Source organism: Equus przewalskii, chromosome 14 (genome assembly GCF_037783145.1).
Source record: "Equus przewalskii isolate Varuska chromosome 14, EquPr2, whole genome shotgun sequence".
In the NCBI taxonomy this organism is placed as follows: domain Eukaryota; kingdom Metazoa; phylum Chordata; class Mammalia; order Perissodactyla; family Equidae; genus Equus; species Equus przewalskii.
Window position 1 is genome coordinate 18,727,174 of NC_091844.1, and position 21,442 is coordinate 18,748,615.

Below are 21,442 nucleotides of genomic sequence, written 5' to 3' on the forward strand. Positions count from 1 at the left end.
AAGGTACATGCCCAGGTCCAATTTGTAAAATCGGAACAAATCTACCCACCCTCCACCCCAACTGATAACTCACATCAGGATTGGTAAACTGAGACACAAAGGTCAGCTGCCCTTCTCCCAAGAGGTGGAGGAGCTGGTTCTACCAGGCATGTGTGTAAAGTTACAAGGGAGGAATGGTAGAACCCAGACTTTGGACTCACGAATCTCTGCACTGTTAATTACCAGTAGTGTGACCTTGAACAAGATGCTTGACCTCTACAAGTCTGTCTGCACAGCAGCAAAATGGGAATGACAAGTATCTGCTTCCTAGCAGGTCAGCAGCTATGAAAAATATTAAGGTTTTAACAGCCATTGCCAAGTGCTTTCCTTTTTTTTTTTTTTTTTTTTTTTGAGGAAGATTAGCCCTGAGCTAACTGCTGCCAATCCTCCTCTTTTCACTGAGGAAGACCAGCCCTGAGCTAACATCTGTGCCCATCCTCCTCTACTTTATATGTGGGACGCCTACCACAGCATGGCTTGCCACGCGGTGCCATGTCCGCACCCAGGATCTGAACCAGCGAACCCCAGGCCACCGAAGCGGAACGTGCGCACTTAACCACTGCACCACCGGGCCGGCCCCGCCAAGTGCTTTCCAAATGGGCTGGGGCTATTTACACCTTTCAAGAACAGCAAATGAAAGCACTCACTTTACCATACATTTGCCAGCACTGAAAAGTCTTATTAAGACAAAATCTTTAATTTGGTGGGTCAAAAAATGATTCTTGTCTTTACTGGCATTTTTTGACTACCTGGGAGGTTGAACATTTCACATATTTGGTAATCATTCCTAGTTTCTTCTTCTGTGAATTTTTCCTTTATACTTATTTCATGTTTATTTTCTATAATCAGGGTGAACACTTGTTCCTCCCCTTGAATGAACCAGATTTCTAAAAGGCTCTGACATCATGTGAGAGTGTGAGTATGAGCTCATGTCCTGTCCTGAGGACTCCAGGTCCTTAGAGTTATCACCCCTATCACTTCCACAAAAATTCCTGAAAAGGGCCATGTTTAGGAAAACATTTTTATGATTTTTATTTTCAAACTTGAAGTATATTTCTAAACTAAATGTTCATTTTCCCATGCAAATCTCTACACTATACACATAACGAAAAGGGAAGATTTAGGAGTCTGAAATTTATTTTAGAACCTTAAAGGTATCCGTCAATTGAGGGAACTCAGAGCATCTCTGTCACCTTATGTGTCTCAGAAGGAAACTGCACAGAGTTGTTCACTGGGCAGCACACACCGTAGACAAAAAAGGCAAGTCCCTTCCTTCCTAAATCCCAAGGTTTTGGAAACTGCATTTATTTCATTGTTCCCTAAATCCAATCCAGTTTGGGAGAAGATAATAAAGCGTGGGACATATAAAAATCTCCTGCAAAAGTACATTATTAGGTTAGCCAATTTGAGGCAGTATTCTACTTGTTTTTAAGCAGTCAGTCCTTTCCCATCCCCAATTACTTATCACACCCCAACACCTGTCCCTGACTGCAAATGAGTATAATTTTGATTCCCATCTCCATCCTCCTTCAAAATTAGCCAGCTCCAGACAATAAGAAAAGGAAAAATTTCCCAAGTGTGTCATATCTTTCGATCAATGCACACACATTTCATTATTTAACACACAGCTAAAAGGTTCCCAACATTTTCAGCTTTATAACGGGGTGCAGAGGAAGGGGCTGTAGTCTCCCTACCACCAGCAAGATTCCAGGACCCCTGCCCCAGCCAACCTGCCCTTGGTTTTACTGAGAATCTCAAAGCCATCTAGCTATCCAATGCACTCCCTACTCAACTTCTGTCAACTCCACCTCTGCATTTTTCTACATCTCCATCTTCAACTCTTGGGCTTAGTCTGCAGAATTGGGAGAACACCACCTGTTGTCAGGCATCTCCATCAATGAAGACCGTCTTCTTCCTGAAGTTCTCAGTGTCAGCTCCTCTTCCTCCTGTCTTCTCCCCCATTCATCTTCCACTCTACCCTCCTGCCCCTACAAACAAGTTCCCACTCCAGCATCCTAAGTATACTCTCTCCAAAGCCTGCAGCTCTTCCCTTCCCACTTCTTGCCACAGCCAATTGCCTTAAATGGGTTGTCCAGAGTCTGGCTTTCCAACATCTTCCAGGTTACGGGAGACGGGAAGTGAAATGTGTAAGATACACAGGGTTAGAGAGAGGAGGCTGCTCGCAACTGCGGGAGTCTGATCTGGGGTTCTGGCTGAAGAGTGAGGGATGGGCCACACCCTGGGACCAGGCCACAGCACTGTGCCTTGGCACCAGATTGGGAAGCCCTAAGCTACTGTCTCTGCCTCCCTATCTTTATCATCACCATATGCTTGGAATACTTCTCTCCATGGGCACCAAAAACTTCTTAAGCTGAATCCCCAAAGCTCCTCTCAACCCCGCGATCTTCTCGTCCCCTCTCTCTGTGGCATCTGACACTGAGGACACCCCTCCTCTTTTTTTCCCTCCAGCTTCCATGTGGTTGCAGTACCTAAGCTCTCCTACCTTGGCAAGTGCCCCTTTCCACCCTCTTTCAGTGACTTCTTCCTCTGCTCTGAGCATGCTCTCCCTTTCTTCTCTTGCTCCCCACATCACCCAGTTGCTGCGGTTTCCAAATCCCCTCAATATCCCCTCAAACCCGATGTGTCTCCAATGAAACTCAGCAGTTCCTCCAAGTGAGAGCCTCTCACAGAACACGGGGGCTCTGTTATTGCCAAAACATTCAGCGAGCATCTGCCCAGCACTGGGGAGGGAAGGACAGCAGGCCAGGATCCCACCTGCAAGAAGTCACCTGAGCCCGGATCACCCAGGCTCAGACACCAGGAGTTACTTGTCACATCAGCCACTCTCTGCCTCTGGCACCACCTTTCCCTGCACCAATTCAAGCGACCATCCAGTCCCTCCCATCCTCTCCTTCCTTTCCTTGTGGATGCTCTTAAGCCCTTTTCACCTCACCCCTGGACTCCCGTGAGTCTCCTAAGCATTCTAGCTCCTTCCAGGTCCTCTCCCGCCAAAAACTATTATCCTTCTAAGCACATGTACAAGTCACATCACTTCCCAGCATAACTTGCGACGGCTCTCTACTGCTTCTTGAATAGGACCAGATTCCTGCCCTGGCACTCAAGGCGCGGTGCCTGATCCTTCCAGGCAAATGGAAGGAATTACCCCAGATAGCCCCGAACTTTTCCTTCCTCCATGCCTTTGCTCTCCCTGAGCTGGCTTCTACCTCAAGACAAGCTGGGAAGGAGGACTTCCACTTTTCATCTAAATACCTCTGGACTGTTTAAATTTTTTATAATTAACAAAAATTACTTTGAATTAAAGAATGAATGAGTTTAGGGACTAGTTTAAAACAACTTCCTCCATCTGCCTTTCTTGAGCATGCCAGCCCAGAACAATTCTCCTATTCTCTTTGTTCTGAAAATTCTTCTGTGGCCTTCGCTGACTCTCAGCATAGACTTCCCATTATAGTGGTTTGTGCTAATATTACTTCTCCCCAACTCAATTTTTAAGTCCTTTAAGGTAAGGCTGTGTCTAATTCATCCTTTCTCCCACAGTCCCTCAGCCATTGCCCATGATACCTCCTCAATAAATATCAGATGAGGTCGAGGAGTTACGACTTAATCTTAAGGATGCCAATCTGAATTTCCCCAGTGTAGCAAGTAAAAGTTGACTCTAAATTGCAATCTAAGTAGGATCTTGGCATTATAGATTTTCCAACTAGTTAATCATTTCAATTCTTTCTTACGCCACAGTTTTTTGCGTAACTTTGCACACCAGTGTAAAGACTGGAACACTTGCTATTAAAGGCTAGATTTGTGTGTGTGTGTGCTAGCCTACTTTCTCCTCAAGAACCCCTAGAAGAGAAATCAATGAAGAATGAGACCTACTTACAACCTTCCAAAATTATAACAAAGCAAGCAGGTATTCCCTGCTAGACCCACCCACCCAAAGCAGAAAGACTGACAGGGTTTGAGTCCTTCCACCGAGTTTGTCGCCAGCTGTCACCCAGCAATCCAAGCGCCAAAACTTCAGTAACGCAGGCAGGGCCCTCAAAAAAGTTCATTCCATGTGAAAAGCCCTCATTAAACCCTGAGTTATATTTAGAAAAAAATGGAACAGAAGTTATATTTAGATGAAATGGCTGAAAAGAATTTTACCAAAAGCAGCATGTTTATACTGATCTTCCAGAAGAAAAGGTTTTACTGAGTTTTACATACAACTCCTAAAAACAGAAAACTTCTCGACACGTACACAAAGATCTCTGCTCGGGTTCCTTTGCGTCAGGAAGAAAACAGGAGGGCCCAGGACATCGGCAAGACTGCCCAGGGGAAGCACAGACACAAAGGACTTAAAAACAAGCACATATGTGGAGGAGAGAACAATTTCATACAGAAATGTGAGTCGAGATGGTCTGAGAAAGGTGGAGCAACTGGTGCTGGAGTTGCACAACAGCCGCTCTTAAAGTTATAAAGTGGGGGCCAGCCCGGTGTCGCAACGGTTAAGTTCACACGTTCTGCTTCTCAGCGGCCTGGGGTTCACCGGTTCGAATCCCGGGTGTGCATGGCACCGCTTGTCAAGCCATGCTGTGGTAGGCGTCCCACATAGAAAGTAGAGGAAGATGGGCATGGATGTGAGCTCAGGGCCAGTCTTCCTGAGCCAAAAAGAGGAGGACTGGCAGTAGTTAGCTCAGGGCTAATCTTCCTCAAAAAAAAAGAAAGTTATAAAGTGGATGCAAAAACTACAGATTTCCTCAGCAACCCTACCCAGAGGTGTTCTTTTCCAAAATGCCATTATAGCACTCAAACTGTGGGCGCAGTCAAACTACTCTATATCACTTTAAAGCTAGCTCGCTGAACCACAGGCAGCATTTTCTTTTTGGCTCTTGGTAGTCAAACTATTTTTGCCATCCACTTTCTTCCGTGTTGACTTACATTTTCCCAACAACATTCTAGTCAACAGCACCGGGGTGGTTTAGTAAACTTGTGAAGCCTTTTCATGAATGAATGTATAATTTCGGGGTGACTATTTGAAGGAGTGAAAGATGGTCTGTGGCAGCTATGCCTCTCTTCCTAGGCCACAGGGTCCCCAGGGCTCCAGATGAGAATGAATCATGGCTCGGAGGCTTGGCACACACCCCAGGTTAAGGGGACCTCTTCTCTAAAGAGCCTCAGGAAGAGGCCACTTCCCAGTCTCCCAGCCAAACCAGAGTGGAGGGCAAAGGGAATGCATGGGGAGGAGGCGGCCGGGCTGCAGGACTGGCCAGCCCCCAGTTGTCCCAGCAGGAATTAGGCCAGTGGGTGACCGTGTTGCAGTCCTGCTCCTTGCTATTCCTAGGGTCAATTAACACCCTGAAAACTCTATAGCCAATCCCCACTTTTGCTTCTGGCTTCGTATTTCCAGAAAGTGTTAGAGCAGCAGAGAACAGAGGTCACCCAACTTTATACCACTTATAGGCCTTACAGAGCAAAGCCTAAGGTTGTGAAATTTAGAGGTGAAACCAAAAAATACCTAGGATGCCGAGAGAGATCAGATCATATATTCCAGGTATCTCCCCCACCTTTCAACTACCTCCCTCCCCCTTCCTCTACTCCACATCTATCTACACTCATTTGACCAGGCTGGGACTGCCCAACACAGGACCACTTTGTCTGCACCTATAGTTTGCAACAATCACATTAATTACATTAATATAATCACGCAGATGAAAACCTTCATCTCAACCTATAGTCCAGACAATCAAGTGCTTAAGGGTTTCTTCACTTGCTTTCCTGACAGCCCACGGTGCCCAAGGCTAGGGGCAAATTAGCAGGTTCCACTGAGCCAATATAACCGCAGGAAACTTCCCCAGCACATCAATGAACTTTGTAACCAGGCAGGCCTGGACACAATGATAGGCAAAAAAGGGCATAGAAACAACGGGGGAAATGAACTGACTTCTGCAAACGCAATTCACCACAGAAACAAGACGCAGGTATGAAAGTGGGACAGGACATACTAAGTCCCTTAGGAAGGGTCTAGAGCGAGAGAGTATGTCCTTGGAGGAGGCTCAAGAGGAGGATGGCAACATGGGCCAGGGCAGGGAACAGCCACAGGGATGAGCAGGGACAGTCACACATACAGAGAGGAAAGGTCAGCTTCCAAAGGAGGGCTCCAAAAATCCCACAGAGGTCTGGACTTAGTAATTAGGAATCCCCGGTACCAGCAAGAATCAGCCTTTTGAAGTCCTTCGGCAAAAGAACATGCAAGATAGTAGAAGGAAGGAAGGGTGTAGAAGAGGACAGAAGGAAGGAAGGAAGGAAGGGACTGACACAAACAGAAAATCTGTCCCGCTGGGCTCTTCCCCAGGGGGCAGAAGACGAAGACAGGCAGTTGGCAGAGTCGCCATTCAAAGAGTAAGAATCAAAATGCCCTAATGAGAAGTAGGTAAGTGGAAGGAATAGCCTGCTTCAGAGAAAGTTGCTCAAAATAGGGACATTTCTCGTGACTTTATCTGCACCAGGACTTAGACCCGTCTGACTCACAGATGTTAATGCCTCCCAGACTCCTCTTTTCAGACATCCAAAGGAAAAATGGAAAAACGAGACTTTAGAAGCATAACCCTCTCACACACAAAATTACAGGAACGCCACCATAACTTTCAGAACGGAGCAACATCTGCCTACACGGAAGGAATCAGTGAAAATGTGAACAAAGTTGCTGCAGCTTGTTTTGCTCAACTTTTACTAACACCTGTTTTCATATGAATGAGAAAAAGTAACAGCCAGATACCCCCACAACCAGCTTATGTTCAGGACTTCCTGGGATGCTCCAAAGCAGGCTCAAACCCACAGGGTCTTCCCTGCTTGAAAGGTGAGGGCTGTGTGGTGCTGCACCCCTCTCGGTTGGTCAGAGCCCCCAACCTCCACCCCCACGTCCCAGCTGGCCAGGAGAACACCCCTACTGAACCCACAGCAGACGCCTCCGCTCTCCACCGACCGCTGCACCAGGACAGCAGGGTTCGCATTCAGCACCGAGGGTGTCTCAGGCGGCCCTTTCATTCTGACCATTATTTAAGGGCAGCTTGAGCCCAAAGTGAGTTCGTCGGGCCCGGTTCCTAAGGCGCCAACACCTCTTGCCTCCGAATCAAGAACGAACTGGCGGGCACTGGAAGCTGGGCGGGAAGCAAAGAGAACCACTACCGCGCGCGTGGCGCCCAAGCCGCAGCGCGCAAGAGCCTGGCACACAGTAGGCAGGCGCTCACCCGAGGTCTGCCATCGGACCTAGCACCTGGGCTGGGGGCCCTGGGGTGGGGTGGCGGCTCCAGGAACACAAAAGCCTCGCCAGCCCCGGGCTGCGCCCCTCGCGATGCGGGGGGCGGGGGTTTAGAGCCAGGGAGGGGACGAAGGAATCCGCCCTCATTTGCACGTCGTCTGGGGCCGGGTCAATTTGCTTAATCACGGCTCTAAATGCCAGCGCGCAGCACACAATGCGCGCCCATTAACAGGTTTAAAGTGTCGCAGCGCTCGCTTTAAATGAGAAAAGCCGGCAACAAAGGGGGAAAAAGCCAAGTTCCTCAACTTGAAGAATGCCTCGGGTCGCTCTCGAAATCATCTCGGCGAGTTTAAAATCCCGAGCTCCACGAAAAGTTGAGGCCCCCGCGCGAAGGCTGGGGGTGGGAAAGGGGGGCGTGAATAACCCGCCACGAATACTGGGTTTCTTAGGAACCAACTCGCAGCCGCCCAGTGAAACCGGAGTCGGGGCACCGTCGCCAACCCAGCTCCCCCGGCCCACTGCCCAATTGCCAGGGAAAGCTGACCGATTTCCAGGAAGGAAAGACCCTCCCCCCCCCCGCCCCCAAAAGCCGGCACAAATCCAACTTTTCCTTTAGTGCGAGCAAAGAATTTTGGAGGTCAAGGAAGACCCCGGATGGACCCTAAAGCCTCTCTCGAGCAAAAGAGGAGAATTTAAAGTAACTTTACTTTCATCCACGCACTGGCCAGCGCAGCCTAACGCTCGGCCGCCACAAAATAGCTCAACTCCGCAAACAAGTTCTGCCCAGGATCCTCACGGGACGGCCCCATCCCCCACCCATCGCCGAGCCTGGGGGCGCATCCAGCAGGCCCCGGCCTCCCACCCGCCCCGGCGCCACCCGACAGGCACTCACCGTGCGCGCTCCTCCGGGAGACAGGGGTCCATTGGGGAGGTACGGGCTGCTCAGGTCCGGGATCATCAGGAAAGGGTACCCAGGGTAGGGGGGACCCTTAAAGAACGCGCCGTCCTGGGGCCTTCTCACTGCGGGCAAGACCAAGCGGGGGGTGAGGCCCGGAACCCCGGGACAGCGCCGCGGCAGGGGACCCGAGGCGGGAAGCGGGGACCCGAGCGCCCCCCACGCGCGCCCCCGGACGGCTGCGGCCGAAAGGGGCGGAGAGCAGGGCACCGCCGCGGGGGCGACAAGAACCGTGGGCGGCCCGAGCCCAGGCGCCGAGCGCAGCGGGGCCCGCGAGTGGGGGCTGCCCCGGCCCGCACGTACCTTCGGCGAAATAGTCCCGCGGCTTCTGGAAAGCGTCCCGGGCGGGCTGCGGGCGCCTCTCCGCCTGCGGAGGAGACACAAAGGCGAGGGCGGGTGAGCGAGCGCGGGGCCGGGGTCCCCCGGGGGCGGCCGCGGGCGCCTCCTCACCTCCGAGTCCGAGCTGCTGCTCTGGTTCTCCGACTCGTTGACCAGGGACGACTTGACCTCGTCCAGGTCCCGCTGCGCCGAGGCGCTGTCGCTGCTCGGCTCCTGCTCCTCGCCCCCCTCGTCCTGGAAGGGGATCAGCTCGTCGTTCGCCCCGAGGTCGTCCCCTCCGCCGGCCGCCCCGGCGCCCGAGCCGCCACCGCCGCCGCCTCCCCGCCGCCGCCGCCGCCGCCGCCGAGCTGGGGCATGGTGGGGCCGCGGGCCGGGGCCGCCGCTCCCGGAGCCCCTGGCCACCCGCGCCCGGCCCGGCCCGGCGCCCCTCCCTCCCGCTCGCCCGCCCGCCCGGCCGCTCCGCTCTCCGCCGCGGCGGCCGCAGCAACAAAGTTTGACAGGGCGTGGCCCGGCGGGAAGCGGGCCCGGCGGGCCGGGCCGGGGCGGGGGCGGCTCGGCTCGGGCCCCTCCGGCAGCGCCGAGCCCAGCGCTCCCCAACTCGCCGCCGCCGCCGCCGCCTGCTCCGCCGGGGCGTCCCAGCGCCTGGCCCGCCGGGGAGGGGCGAGCGGGGAAGGAAGGAGGGACCGCCGGGCTGGGCAGGGGGGCCGGAGGGAGGAGCCCCGGCTGCAAGCTGACACCCGCGCGCCTCGCGGAACCGGGAGAGCTCCGGCGCGCACACACTCGCATTCACACTCGCACGCCGCTCGCTCACACCTTCCGGGGGCCGCGCCTCCCCGCAGCGCGCGCCGCCCTCGCCCGCAAACTCGCCCTCGCCCTCTCCGCAGCGCCGCACCCCGCACCCGCGCGACCTTCCCCCCTCCCTCGAGCGGACGGCTGCAGTCCCGCCCCCACCGCTAGGCATCTCCTAACTTTCTTCCAAAGAACCCCCAGAACTCCGCAGCGGTTCCACACCCCCTCCCACCGTATCCGCGCGCTGGCGGGCCGCACTGCCCCCTGCGGGAAAGCCTCGGACACGCAGACCGGCCGGGGACACTCTCGCTGCCTGGAGTTCCTCGGAGCGCGGGATCCCTCCTGGCCTGGTAGTCCTCGCCCGATGCACCGGGCAGAGGATTAGGGAAATTGATGCCACCCCGGAATATGCCGGACAGCTTTCCGCTCCTCTGTGCTGTGGGGTTCCATCGTGTCCCCCGCGCTAGTCCATGTTTTCGACCTCGTTCAGAGTCACCGTCCGCTGAAATCCCAAAGATCACCTTCTCCCATAATTCCGGACTAGGTCCTTGATCGAATAACTCTTGGTCTTGGGTTCACAAAGGATTCGCATTTGGTTCGTTGCGAAGGAAAATTGTCTGCTCAGTGACCTCTGAAGCCGTTCGCAAAGCTGCCTCGGTAGCCAATGAGCATATGAAAAGTACACAACCAGCCTCATGCCTGAAGAAATGCCTGTTATATTCACATTGATAGCCTCCCTCTCCAAGTTTGAAAAAGTGGATCTTGTGTCATCCACACTGGGGACCCATTATTGAGAGCATCCCTTTTCAAAGCAGCCTGGAAGGCAGTATGGCAGTATGGGAATAACTAAAACTATTTGAAACACAATCGGCAGAATTTTCTCCAGCGATCCCCCCACACAGGGACAAAGTCATAGATACAAGGAAGTTCAAAGCAGCAGGGAGGTTGGCAAAATGAGTCGGGTTCTTTCTCACAGTGAGAGTAGGCAGCAACCAGCTCTCCAGAATGAGGCCCCTGCACGTGTGGATCCTTGTGATTTTGGAGAAACATCCTAAAATGAAAGACAGTATATATGGTGCTCACACTTTCATTTTTGTTTTAAAAAATTAAATACGGATATTTGTTCCTGCATAGAAAAATGTCTGAGAAGATGCACACCAAATTATTGTCAATAAATATTTCTGGGAGAGAGCATAGGCAAGAGAAGGACAGTTTTGCTTTCTACTGACTACATATTTTATTGTTTACACAAGCAGATATGCCTGATTTGTTTTTTTTACACAATTGATACATGAATACAGTCTCATAAAACTTTTTCAGACAACATAGATGTTATCAAGTAGTATCCTGAGTAAAAAGTAAAAATTCTTCTTTTCCCGCACCTCCCTCCAGTTAACCAGTGTTACTAGTTTGGTGTATATCCTTCCAGATATTTTCCTAGGCAGCTATGTACACATGTAAACACATATACAAATATTCAGATTTACTTTGATGTGAATAGAATTCTACTGTTCATGTTATTTGCATATTTCATTTTTATACTTTTTTAAAAGTTAGAAGGTTTTTTCCTGTGGTCTGTAAACATATGAAAAACAAATTGTATTGGTTTCCCACAGTTGCTGTAACAAATCACCCCAAACTTCGTGGCTTGAAACACCAGACATGCATTCTCTCACTGTTCTGGAGGCCGGAAGTCCGGAATGAGTTTCACTAAATCAAAATCAAGGTGTCGGCAGGCCCGTATTCCCTCCTGAGGCTCTAGGAAGAGTATATTCCTTGCCTCTTCCAGCTTCTGGTCGCTGCCGGTGTTCCTTGCGATCTCATCACTTCGGTTTCTGCCTCTGTGGTCACATCACCTTCTCCTTTGTCTTTGTCAAATCTCTCTCTCTGCTTGCTTCTTATAAGGAAGAACACTTGTGATGTCATCTAGGGTCCACCCAGATAATCTTGGATAATCTCCCTACTCAAGATTCTTAACTTAATCACATCTACAAAGACCGCTTTTCCATATAAGGTAAGATTCACAGGTCCTGGGGATGCGTATGAGGATATATCGTTGGGAGAGAGCCATTATCAGCCTACCACACCTATCATCCTCGAAGAAATGCAAATTGAAACAGCATAAAGGTAACATTTTTTATCCATCAGATTGGCAAAGGTAGAAAAGAATAGCAACACCAGTATTGGCCCCTGTGCTAAGAAACATACAGCTGGGCGTGCTGTTGTGTAACATTTGTGAAGGGAGTTTGGCAATACCTATGAAAACCTTTAAAAGTGTAAAGCTGGGGCCGGCCCCGTGGCGCAGCAGTTAAGTTTGCACGTTCTGCTTCTCAGCCGCCCAGGGTTCGCCGGTTCAGATCCTGGGTGGGGACATGGCAATGCTTAGCAAAAGCCATGCTGTGGTAGGCTTCCCACCTATGAAGTAGGGGAAGATGGACATGGATGTTAGCTCAGGGCCAGTCTCCCTCAGCAAAAAGAGGAGGATTGGCAATAGTTAGCTCAGGGCTAATCTTCCTCAAAAAAAAAAGTGTAAACCCTTTGACTCATCCTTGCACTTATAGTATTTTATACTAAGGAAATAACCGGATACACAAGCAAACCCCCGCAGAAGTGAGTTCATCACAGTAAAAAGCTGGAAACAATCTCATTGTCCCTAAATAGGGAATTGTCAAATAAAATCATGGTGCATTCGTCCAATGGAATGCTATGACATTGTGGAAATATATTTGTCAATGTGGAAAGAAGCTCATGATAGTGAGTGAAAGTAGCAGATTAAAATTAATATATATAGACTTCTGCATCCCATTATAATGGAGTGTTGATGTCAGATTGACTTTTCCATCAAAAACAACTATAAATGCTGGAAAAAATACCAAAATAAAACATCAACAACAAAACCCAGCTGATTTGAAGGAATAGGGATCAACCAAATCAGCCAGGACTTAGGGAGTCCAGATACCAAAGAGAAGGGAAGTTCATTGAAGTGAGTTTATATTTCCTACTGTTTTATCCCATCAGAGCATTTGGTAATTTGCAGCACCAGGCATATAAGCCAAAAAAAAGCAACTATCTAGAGCAGGCAAACTATAGCCTGCTGCCTGTTTTTGTAGGGCCCCTAAGCTAAGAATGTTTTTTACATTTTTAAATTGTCCCCCCCCCAAATCAAAGAAGGATAATAGTTTATGACGTGAAAATTATGTGAAATTCACATTTCAGTGTGGATAAATAAAGTTTTGTGGGAACACAGCCATACGCGTTAGTTTGCATATTGCCTACAGCTGCTTCACACTGGAATGTCAGGGTTTAGTAGCTGCAACAAAGACTGTATGTGGTGCTCTCATCGCTTCATACTGCTGCTCACAACACTACCAACTGTAGTGATGCAGTGTTGCAAGTGCCATATATATCACTGTACCATGACATTTTATTCTATTTTTTTTTTAAGATTTTATTTTTTTTCCTTTTTCTCCCCAAAGCACCCCAAGTACATAGTTGTATATTCTTCCTTCTGGGTCCTTCCAGTTGTGGCATGTGGGACGCCGCCTCAGCGTGACCCGATGAGCAGCGCCATGTCCGCACCCAGGACTCGAAGCAACGAAACACTGGGCCACCTGCAGCAGAACATGCGAACTTAACCACTTGGCCACGGGGCCAGCCCCTTATTCTATTTTTTTTATTGTCAGATGCAGATGATCATATCAGAACAAGAAAAAAAAAGTGGACTATGAATGTTGTGCTTCTAAGGCATAGTGGAGTGTGGATGATTTTATTATCAAATTAGATGGTAAAGCATTTTGTTTATTATGCAACAACACTGGCTATACTAAAAGAGTATATGTCAACATTAAAAGATTAAGCACTCACTACAGTTTTCCCAACTAAGAGGAAAGGAACGGTAAGAAAAATGAGAAAGTTGAAAACAGAATATTTTATCACAGAAAAATTTCTTGATAAAGTAAGTTTCTTAGTCATTTGTTAGTCAAGCAAAGAAAGCTATTACCAATGAGGAGTTAATTAAATTGCATTGATTTCAGTAGCCCCAAAAGAGTGTCTAGAGAAAATAAACTTTCGTAGGACTATTAGCCTTTTAGTATTGGGTAAAGGGTCGAGGACATTGGGAACAACGTCAATAATCAGAAAACAAGCCAAATGATTTCAAGTGGTTCTCCATGGCTCTTGATGAATTGACATATGTTGAACATGTTATTTGATTACTGTTTATTCAGAGTCAACGACAAATCTGAAGTGACTAAAGAACTAGCTTTCATGAATACTCTGCATGGAACAACTACAAGCAAGAATATTTCCAAGGAAATTGAGAAAACACTAATTTAGTAGAATCTGAAGTGGAATCTGCTAAGATGTATTATAATTGATAGAGGTAAAAATATGTGTGGCAGAAAAAGGCTTACTTGGACAAATTTACAAAGCGTGTGGAAAAGCAAAGTGTTTATAGCCTGTGGTATTCATTATATTATTCATCAGTAAGTACTTTGCAGAAAATATTTGAATCTATTTCATGTTATTAAACCAGTAGTGTTGATGGTGAACTTTATTCGCTCTTGTGGACTTGACCGTCATCACTTTTGTGAATTTTTGTCAGAAACAGAAGCTGAATATTCTTTTTTTCTCCCCAAATCCCCCCAGTACATAGTTGTATATTTTAGTTGTGGGTCCTTCTAGTTGTGGCATGTGGGATGTCAACTCAACATGGCCTGACAAGCAGGGCCATGTCCGCGCCCAGGATATGAACTGGCGAAACCCTGGGCCACTGTAGCAGAGCACACGACCTTAACCACTCAGCCACGGGGCTGGCCTCAGAAGCTGAATATTCTGACTTGCCCTACCATATAGCAGTTTAACAGTTACCAGTGCTAAAATTTTATTGTGATTTTTTTGAGCTCAGGACTAGAATTGAAATTTATCTAAATAAGAACAACTGCTCTCAACCACTATTATCAAAGCCATGCACTTGCTTAGAGCTTTTACTGCAGACTTGATAATGGTACTTAATGAATTAACCTAAAGTTAAAAAGCAAAAAAGCCCTTATATGTGAAATTTACACTGCAGTAAAGTCATCTTGATGACAACTAATGTTTGAATCACAAGTACTGTTGAGCTGCTTTGAAAACATTCCATGCTGTCAGAAGTTAAAACAAGAAGTGAGATCTGGGGCCGGCCCCATGGCCAAGGTTAAGTTCGCGCACTCCGCTTCGGCAGCCCAGGGTTTTGCCGGTTCGGATCCTGGGCACGGACATGGCACCGCTCACCAGGCCATGTTGAGGTGGCAGCCCACATGCCACAATTAGAAGGACATACAACTAAAATATACAACTATATACTGAGGGGATTTGGCAAGGAAAAAGCAATTAAAAGAAAAGAAAGGAAGATTGGCAATAGTTGTTAGCTCAGGTGCAAACCTTTAAAAACAAAACAAAAAGGAAGTGAGATCTTCATTCCCACAGAAACTTGCAATGGATATGACACCATATATACAAGCAGCAAAGGAAAAAAGTGCACAAACTAACCATCACCAAAATTAAAATTTTTGTGCTTTTAAGGACCCTATCAAGAAAGTGAAAAGACAACTCACAGAATAGGAGCAAATTCTCTTTTTTTGAGGAATATTAGCCCTGAGCTAACATCTGCCACCAATCCTCCTCTTTTTTTGCTGAGGAAGATTGGCCCTGAACTAACATACATGTCCATCCTCCTCTACTTTATATGTGGGACACCTGCCACAGCGTGGCTTGACAAGTGGTGCATAGGCCTGCACCCGGGATCTGAACCGGTGAACCCTGGGCTACCAAAGTGGAGCATGTGAACTTAACTGCTCTGCCACCTGGTTGGCCCCGAATAGGACGAAATTTTTACAAATCATTTATGTGATAATGGACTTCTATCTAGAATATATAAAGAAAAAATACAACTCAATAATAAAAAGACAATGACCCAATTTAAAAATTAGCAAATTAGCCGTTTCTCCAAAGCAGATAAAAAAATGGCCAGAAAGCACATGAAAAGTTATTACACATTGTTATCTATCAGAGATGGCAAATCAAAACCACAATGAGATACCACTTCACATACAGTAGGATGCCTATTAAAAAGATAATAACAAGTGTTGGTGAGAATGTGGAGAAAGTGGAACCCTCATGCATTGCTGGTGGCAATGTAAAACAATGCACCCACTTTAGAAAACAGTCTGGCAGTTCGTCATGTGGTTAAACATGGAGTTACCATGTGATCCAGCAATTCCACTTCTAGATATACATCCTAGAGAGTTGAAAAGATATGTCTACATATATATGACGTAACATAGTCACAAGAAGACAAAGGTCATGCAAGCATTATTAAAATTCTGTCTACCACAATCAGTCAGTAGAAAATATCCCATATTGAAGCACAGAGAGATGAAAGGGAGAAAAACCCAAAAGAGTGTGTAAGAGCCATGAACAAAGTGAAAGTGTCTAGTTTATGTTTAGTTAGAATCCAGAAAAAGAGAGATAAAGTGGGGCAGAAAGAATATCTGAAGAGGTTCCAGCTGGGGATTTTTCAACGTTGACTAAAAATATCGAGACTCAGATTCCAGAAGTTCTACAGATGCCAGGAGATAAAAACAAACAAAACAAAATGAAAACACAATCAGACACATCACAGTCAAACTGCTGAAATCCAAAGACAAAAAGGAAATCTTAAAAACAACCAGAGAAAAAAAGACTCAAAATAGGAATTTCAGCTAACTTTTCAAGGGAAACAATGGAAGCCAGAAAGCAATGGAATGGCATCTTTAAGTGTTGAGAAAACCCCTGCCAAACTAGAATATGATATTCAGTGAAAATGAAGGCTGAAATGAAGGTGTAGGCTAAATGAAGGCAACTACAGACAAAAAGGAACTCAGAATTTACTGCCAGCAGACCTCCCCTGGAAGGAAGATGAAGGAGAGTTCTTTAGGCAGAAGGAGAATGATCCCAAGTAAGGATATGGTAAAACAGGAAGTAATGAAGGGCACCAAAATAGGCTAAAGAAAGCTGGTTAATTACACTAACATTAGACAAAGTAGACTTTAATTTTTTTTGAGGAAGATTAGCCCTAAACTAACATCCACTGCCAATCCTCCTCTTTTTGCTGAGGAAGCCTGGCCCTGAGCTAACATCCATGCCCATCTTCCTCTACTTTATATGTGGGACGCCTACCACAGCATGGCTTGCCAAGCGGTGCCATGTCCACACCCGGGATCCAAACTGGTGAACGCCGGGCTGCCAAAGTGGAACGTGTTCCCTCAACTGCTGCACCACTGGGCTGGCCCTGACAAGTAGACTTTAAAATAAGAGTATTACTAGGGATCAAGGAGACATTTCATAATCATAGAAGAGAAAGATATAATAATTCAAAATTTGAATTTGCCTGATAATATAGCTTCAAAATATAGGCAGAAGAAAAAAAGAACTAAAGGAGAAATAGACAAAACTACAAACACAGCTGGCAATTTTAACGTACTTCTTTCTGTAACTGATAGACTAAGCCACAAAAACATCATTAAGGGTATAGAGGACTTCACCAGTGCAATTAACAAACTTGACTGCAGACTGTACGTGCTTTCTAGGTGCACATGGAAATTTCAAAGAATCGCCATGCAAAATATATTCTTTGACCACAGTGAAGATAAGCTAATAAACAATTTTAAAAGGGAAAAAGAAAATTTGAAAGTCTCCAAATGTTTGAAAATTAGACAATATATTTTCAAATAAAGAAGGTATACTATAGTAATGAAAGGGGAACATCAGACATTAAACATATTAACATTTAAAAAGTAAAAAGATATTATGACCAACTGTGCCAATAAATTTGGAAATTTAAATAAACAGACAAATTCCTTGAAAAACTCCATTTACCAAAACTGACATAAGAATTAAAAAATCTGGGGCTGGCCTTGTGGCCAAGTGGTTAAGTTCATGAGCTCTGCTTCGGTGGCCCAGGCTTTTGCCAGTTTGAATCCTAGGTGTGGACATGGCACTGCTCATCAAGTGATGCTGAGATGGCGTCCCACATGCTACAAGTGGAAGGACTCACAACTAAAAAAAATACACGACTACGTACCAGGGGGCTTTGGGGGCAAAAAGGAAAAAAATAAAACCTTTAAAAAAAAGGAATTAAAAAATCTGAATAGTTCTATTACTATTAAAGAAATAATTTAAAATTTTCCGTCAATATAAACTCTAAGCCCAGATGGCTTCACTAATTCTTTCAGACTTTTAAGGAAAAAATAACATGGTCTGTTATGGATTGAATTGTGTACCCCAAAAAGGATCTGTTTGAAGTCCTAACTCCCAGTATCTCAGAATGTGACCTTATTTGGAAATAGGGTCATTGCCGATGTAATTAGTTACAGATGAGGTCATACTAGAGTGGGATGGGCCCCTAATCCAATATGACTTGGGTCCTCATAGGAGGACGGTCATATGAAGACACAGACACATCGAATGCCATGTGAAGATGAAGGCAGAGATTGGAGTGATGTATCTACAAGCCAAGGAACACCAAGGATTGCTGGTCATCACTGGAAGCTAGGAGGGAGGTGTATTAGTCAGGGTTCTCCAGAGAAAGAGAACCAATAGGAATATAAAGATAGATATAGACAGATGATAGATAGATAGATAGATTAGAGAGAGAGATTGATTGATTATGAGGAATTGACTTATATGATTATGGAGGCTGAGAAGTCCCGGGATCTGCCATCTAGAAGCAGGAGACCCAGGAAAGCCAGTGGTGTAATTCCAACCCAAGCCTGAAGGCTGGAGAACCAGCGGGGCTGATGGAGTAAGTCCCAGTCTGAGGGCAGGAGAAGACCAATGTCCCAGCTCAGGCAGGTGGGCTAGAAAGGAACATCCTCCCTTCCTCTGAGTTTTGTTCTATTCGGGCCCTCAATGGGTTGGAATATGCCCACCCACGCTGGGGAGGGAATCTGCTTTACTGAGTCCACCAATTAAAATGCTGATCTTTCCAGAAACACCCTCACAGACACACCCAGAAATAATGTTTAATCTGGGCGCCCTGTGGCCCAGTCAAGTTGACGCACAAAATTAACCACAAGAGGCACGGAACAGGTTCTCCCCCACAGCCCTCAGGAGGAACTAACCCTACCGACACCTTGATTTTGGACCGCTACCCTCCAGAACTGTGAAAGAATACATTTCTGTATTAGGAAATCACTTAATACATTACTTAATAAATTTCTTAATACATTATTGCCTTAAGCCGCCCAGTTTGTAATACTTTGTCAGGGCAGCCCTAGGGTACTAATACACAATCGCACATAAACTCTTCCAGAGAACAGAAGAAACAGGAATACTCACCATCTCATTTTACGAGATCAGCATAATCTTGACACTACAACTAACAAAGACATTATTTTAAAAAGTTAGAAGTAAATCTTTGTCATTATCATAGATGCAAAGATTCAAAATAAACTATACACTTAATACAGTTAATACATAAAGAAGGTAATACCTCATAATCAGTTGGATTTATTCCAGGAACACGAAGTTCGTTTATCATTAAAAGTTTCAGGTGCCTGCCCAGTGGTGTAGTGATTAAGTTCGCATGTTCCACTTCGGCAGCCCAGGGTTGGCCAGCCTGGATCCCGGGTGTGGACCTATGCACCACTTATCAAGCCATGCTTTGGCAGGTGTCGCACATATAAAAACAGAGGAAGATGGGCACAGATATTAGCTCAGGGCCAACTTTCCTCAGCAAAAAGAGGAGGATTGGCAGCAGATGTTAGCTCGGGGCTAATCTTCCTCTGGGGAAAAAGAAAATTTCAATAAAAATAATTTATCACAATTACAGAAAAAACATATGATCATCTCAATAGATATTAAAAAGTATTTTATAAAATTCAACAGTTGCGTATGATTTTTTTGAAAAAAGCTCTTAGCAAGCTAGAAGTATAAAAGAACTTCCTTATAAGATAAAGGCTATCAATCAAAAATATTTACAGCAAGCATCACGCTTAATGGTGAAATATTGGGAGCTCTCCCTTTGAGACTGGGTATGAGAAAAGGATGGCTGCTAATCTTACTTCTATTCAGCATCGTAACAGGAGATCCTGGTCTAAGCAATAAGGCAAGCAAAAGAATTAAAAGGTTGGAATTGGAAGGGAAGAAATAAAATGATCATTATTCTCAAGCATTATTCTGCATGTAGGACATTTAAAAAGAATTTATAGATAAACTATTAGAACTAGTAAGTGAAATTAGGAAGACCACTAAATATAAGGTCAATACAACAAAAATCAATTGTGTTTCTACATGCTAGCAATAAATAATGAGAAAACAAAAGAAAAGGTAACACTTAGAGAGCAGCAAAATATCTCAAATACCTAGAGATAAGTTGAACAAAAGATGTACAAGTCCGTATGCAAAAAACTAAAAAATAGCACTCATAGAAATTAAAGAAGACCTCAACTAAAAAGAAAAGGTGGGAATATTCTAGTTTCATCGACTGGAAGACTTAACATAAAAACGTTAATCCTTCCCAAATTGATCTATAGATTCGATATAAAGACAATAAAAAATTCCAGAAGATTTTTTCTTATGAAAATTGACAACTTGATTCTACACTTGATATGTGTGTTAATCATGTTTTTTGTGTTCTGAATTTCATGATGCTTTGACATCTTGGGGGCCTTGCTAACCCATGAGAGACTGCCTTTCCCAGGGCTGGCTAATTCCTTGAGATAGCAAATGACTCCCCAGGGAAGGAGACTTTCATATGCAAAGCAACAAATCCAAAGTCCATGCCCTCCAACTACCTCCTTTCCGGCTCTCACCAGGCTCTTATACTCTAGGCCAATGTTCCCCTGCACTAATCACCCCAGGGCCAGGGACCAGAAAACTCGAGACAGCCCCTACACTCCAGAGCCTGCTGAAATTATTCAAACCAGCCAATCCCAAACCTGCTTAGCCTGATTACCCTGCCTCACTCATTCCTTCCCGTGAAAACCACAGTAAAGGCTCTTGCCCGTGCTTTCTCCTTGCTCCTTCTGCCTTCTAAGCAAGTCTGGCCCTTCTTCACGTGGCCCTGTGTGGCACGCCATGCCCCCTCCTCTTGGGAATTGTGAGTAACAAATTATCTTTTCAAAGGAAATTGTCTCCTGATCCGTTGGCGTCCCTATACCTCACTAATAATAAAATCTGCATTTTAAAACAATATGGCACTTAAAAAGGCTAAAAATAGCATAGAGGATCTTAAAGAACAAAGTCAAAGGACTTGCCTTGACAGATGTCAAGACGTTGTACATCTATAACGTGTTATTGGTGCTATCTTAGACAAATAAACTAAGGAAAAAATCTAGAGACAGACCTACACTTATGTTTATTATTTTTGATAAAGGTGCCATTGCAATGAAAGGGGAAAGGATGACACTGGCAGCCATACATATGGAGGAAAGGTTCTTGACCTCTAATTCAAACCACACACAAAAATAGATTTCAGATGGAGTATAGATTTAAACTTCAAGTAAAACAATAAAGCTTCTAGAACATAATAGAAGGGAATATTTTCATGACTTTAGTGTAAGCAAAGATTTCTTAAATAGGACCCAAAAGCACCAACTATAAAGAGAAAGAATGATAAACTGGATTATATTAAACTTAAGAATTTCTGTTCCTCACATAACATAAGAATTTCTTTCTCATTAGTAGAGTGAAGTGACAAGCCATAGGATAGAAGAAAATATTCACATCACACAAAGCTGACAAGATACTCGTATCCGGATTATATAAAAAACTCATACAAATCCATAAGAAAAAAACTAGACAACTCAAGAGAAAAATAGGCAAAAGACTTGAAGAGTACTTCATAAAAGAGTATATCCAAATAACCAAGAAGCATTTGAAAAGGTAATCAAAAAAATTAGTTATCAGGGAAATATAAATTAAAACCATAATGAGTTACTAATATACACCCACCAGAATGGCTCAAGTTATTAAAATATACATTGGCAACATCAGGCACCGTCAAGAATGTGGAGCAATAGAACTATTGTCCACTGCTGGTGGGAGTG

The 21,442-nt window shown here is 45.7% G+C and overlaps 1 protein-coding gene across 1 annotated transcript in view; it reads right to left on the reverse strand.

Moving 5' to 3' along the window:
- TCF7L1 (transcription factor 7 like 1) overlaps nucleotides 1-9,081 on the reverse strand; it is a 143,789-nt gene extending 134,708 nt beyond the window's left edge. The window contains 4 exon segments of the mRNA XM_070572252.1: nucleotides 8,184-8,311; nucleotides 8,550-8,613; nucleotides 8,697-8,908; nucleotides 8,911-9,081. Coding sequence (XP_070428353.1) covers nucleotides 8,184-8,311; nucleotides 8,550-8,613; nucleotides 8,697-8,908; nucleotides 8,911-8,941 — 435 coding nt within the window. The 5' untranslated portion in view covers nucleotides 8,942-9,081.
- Nucleotides 9,082-21,442: the final 12,361 nt, after the last annotated feature.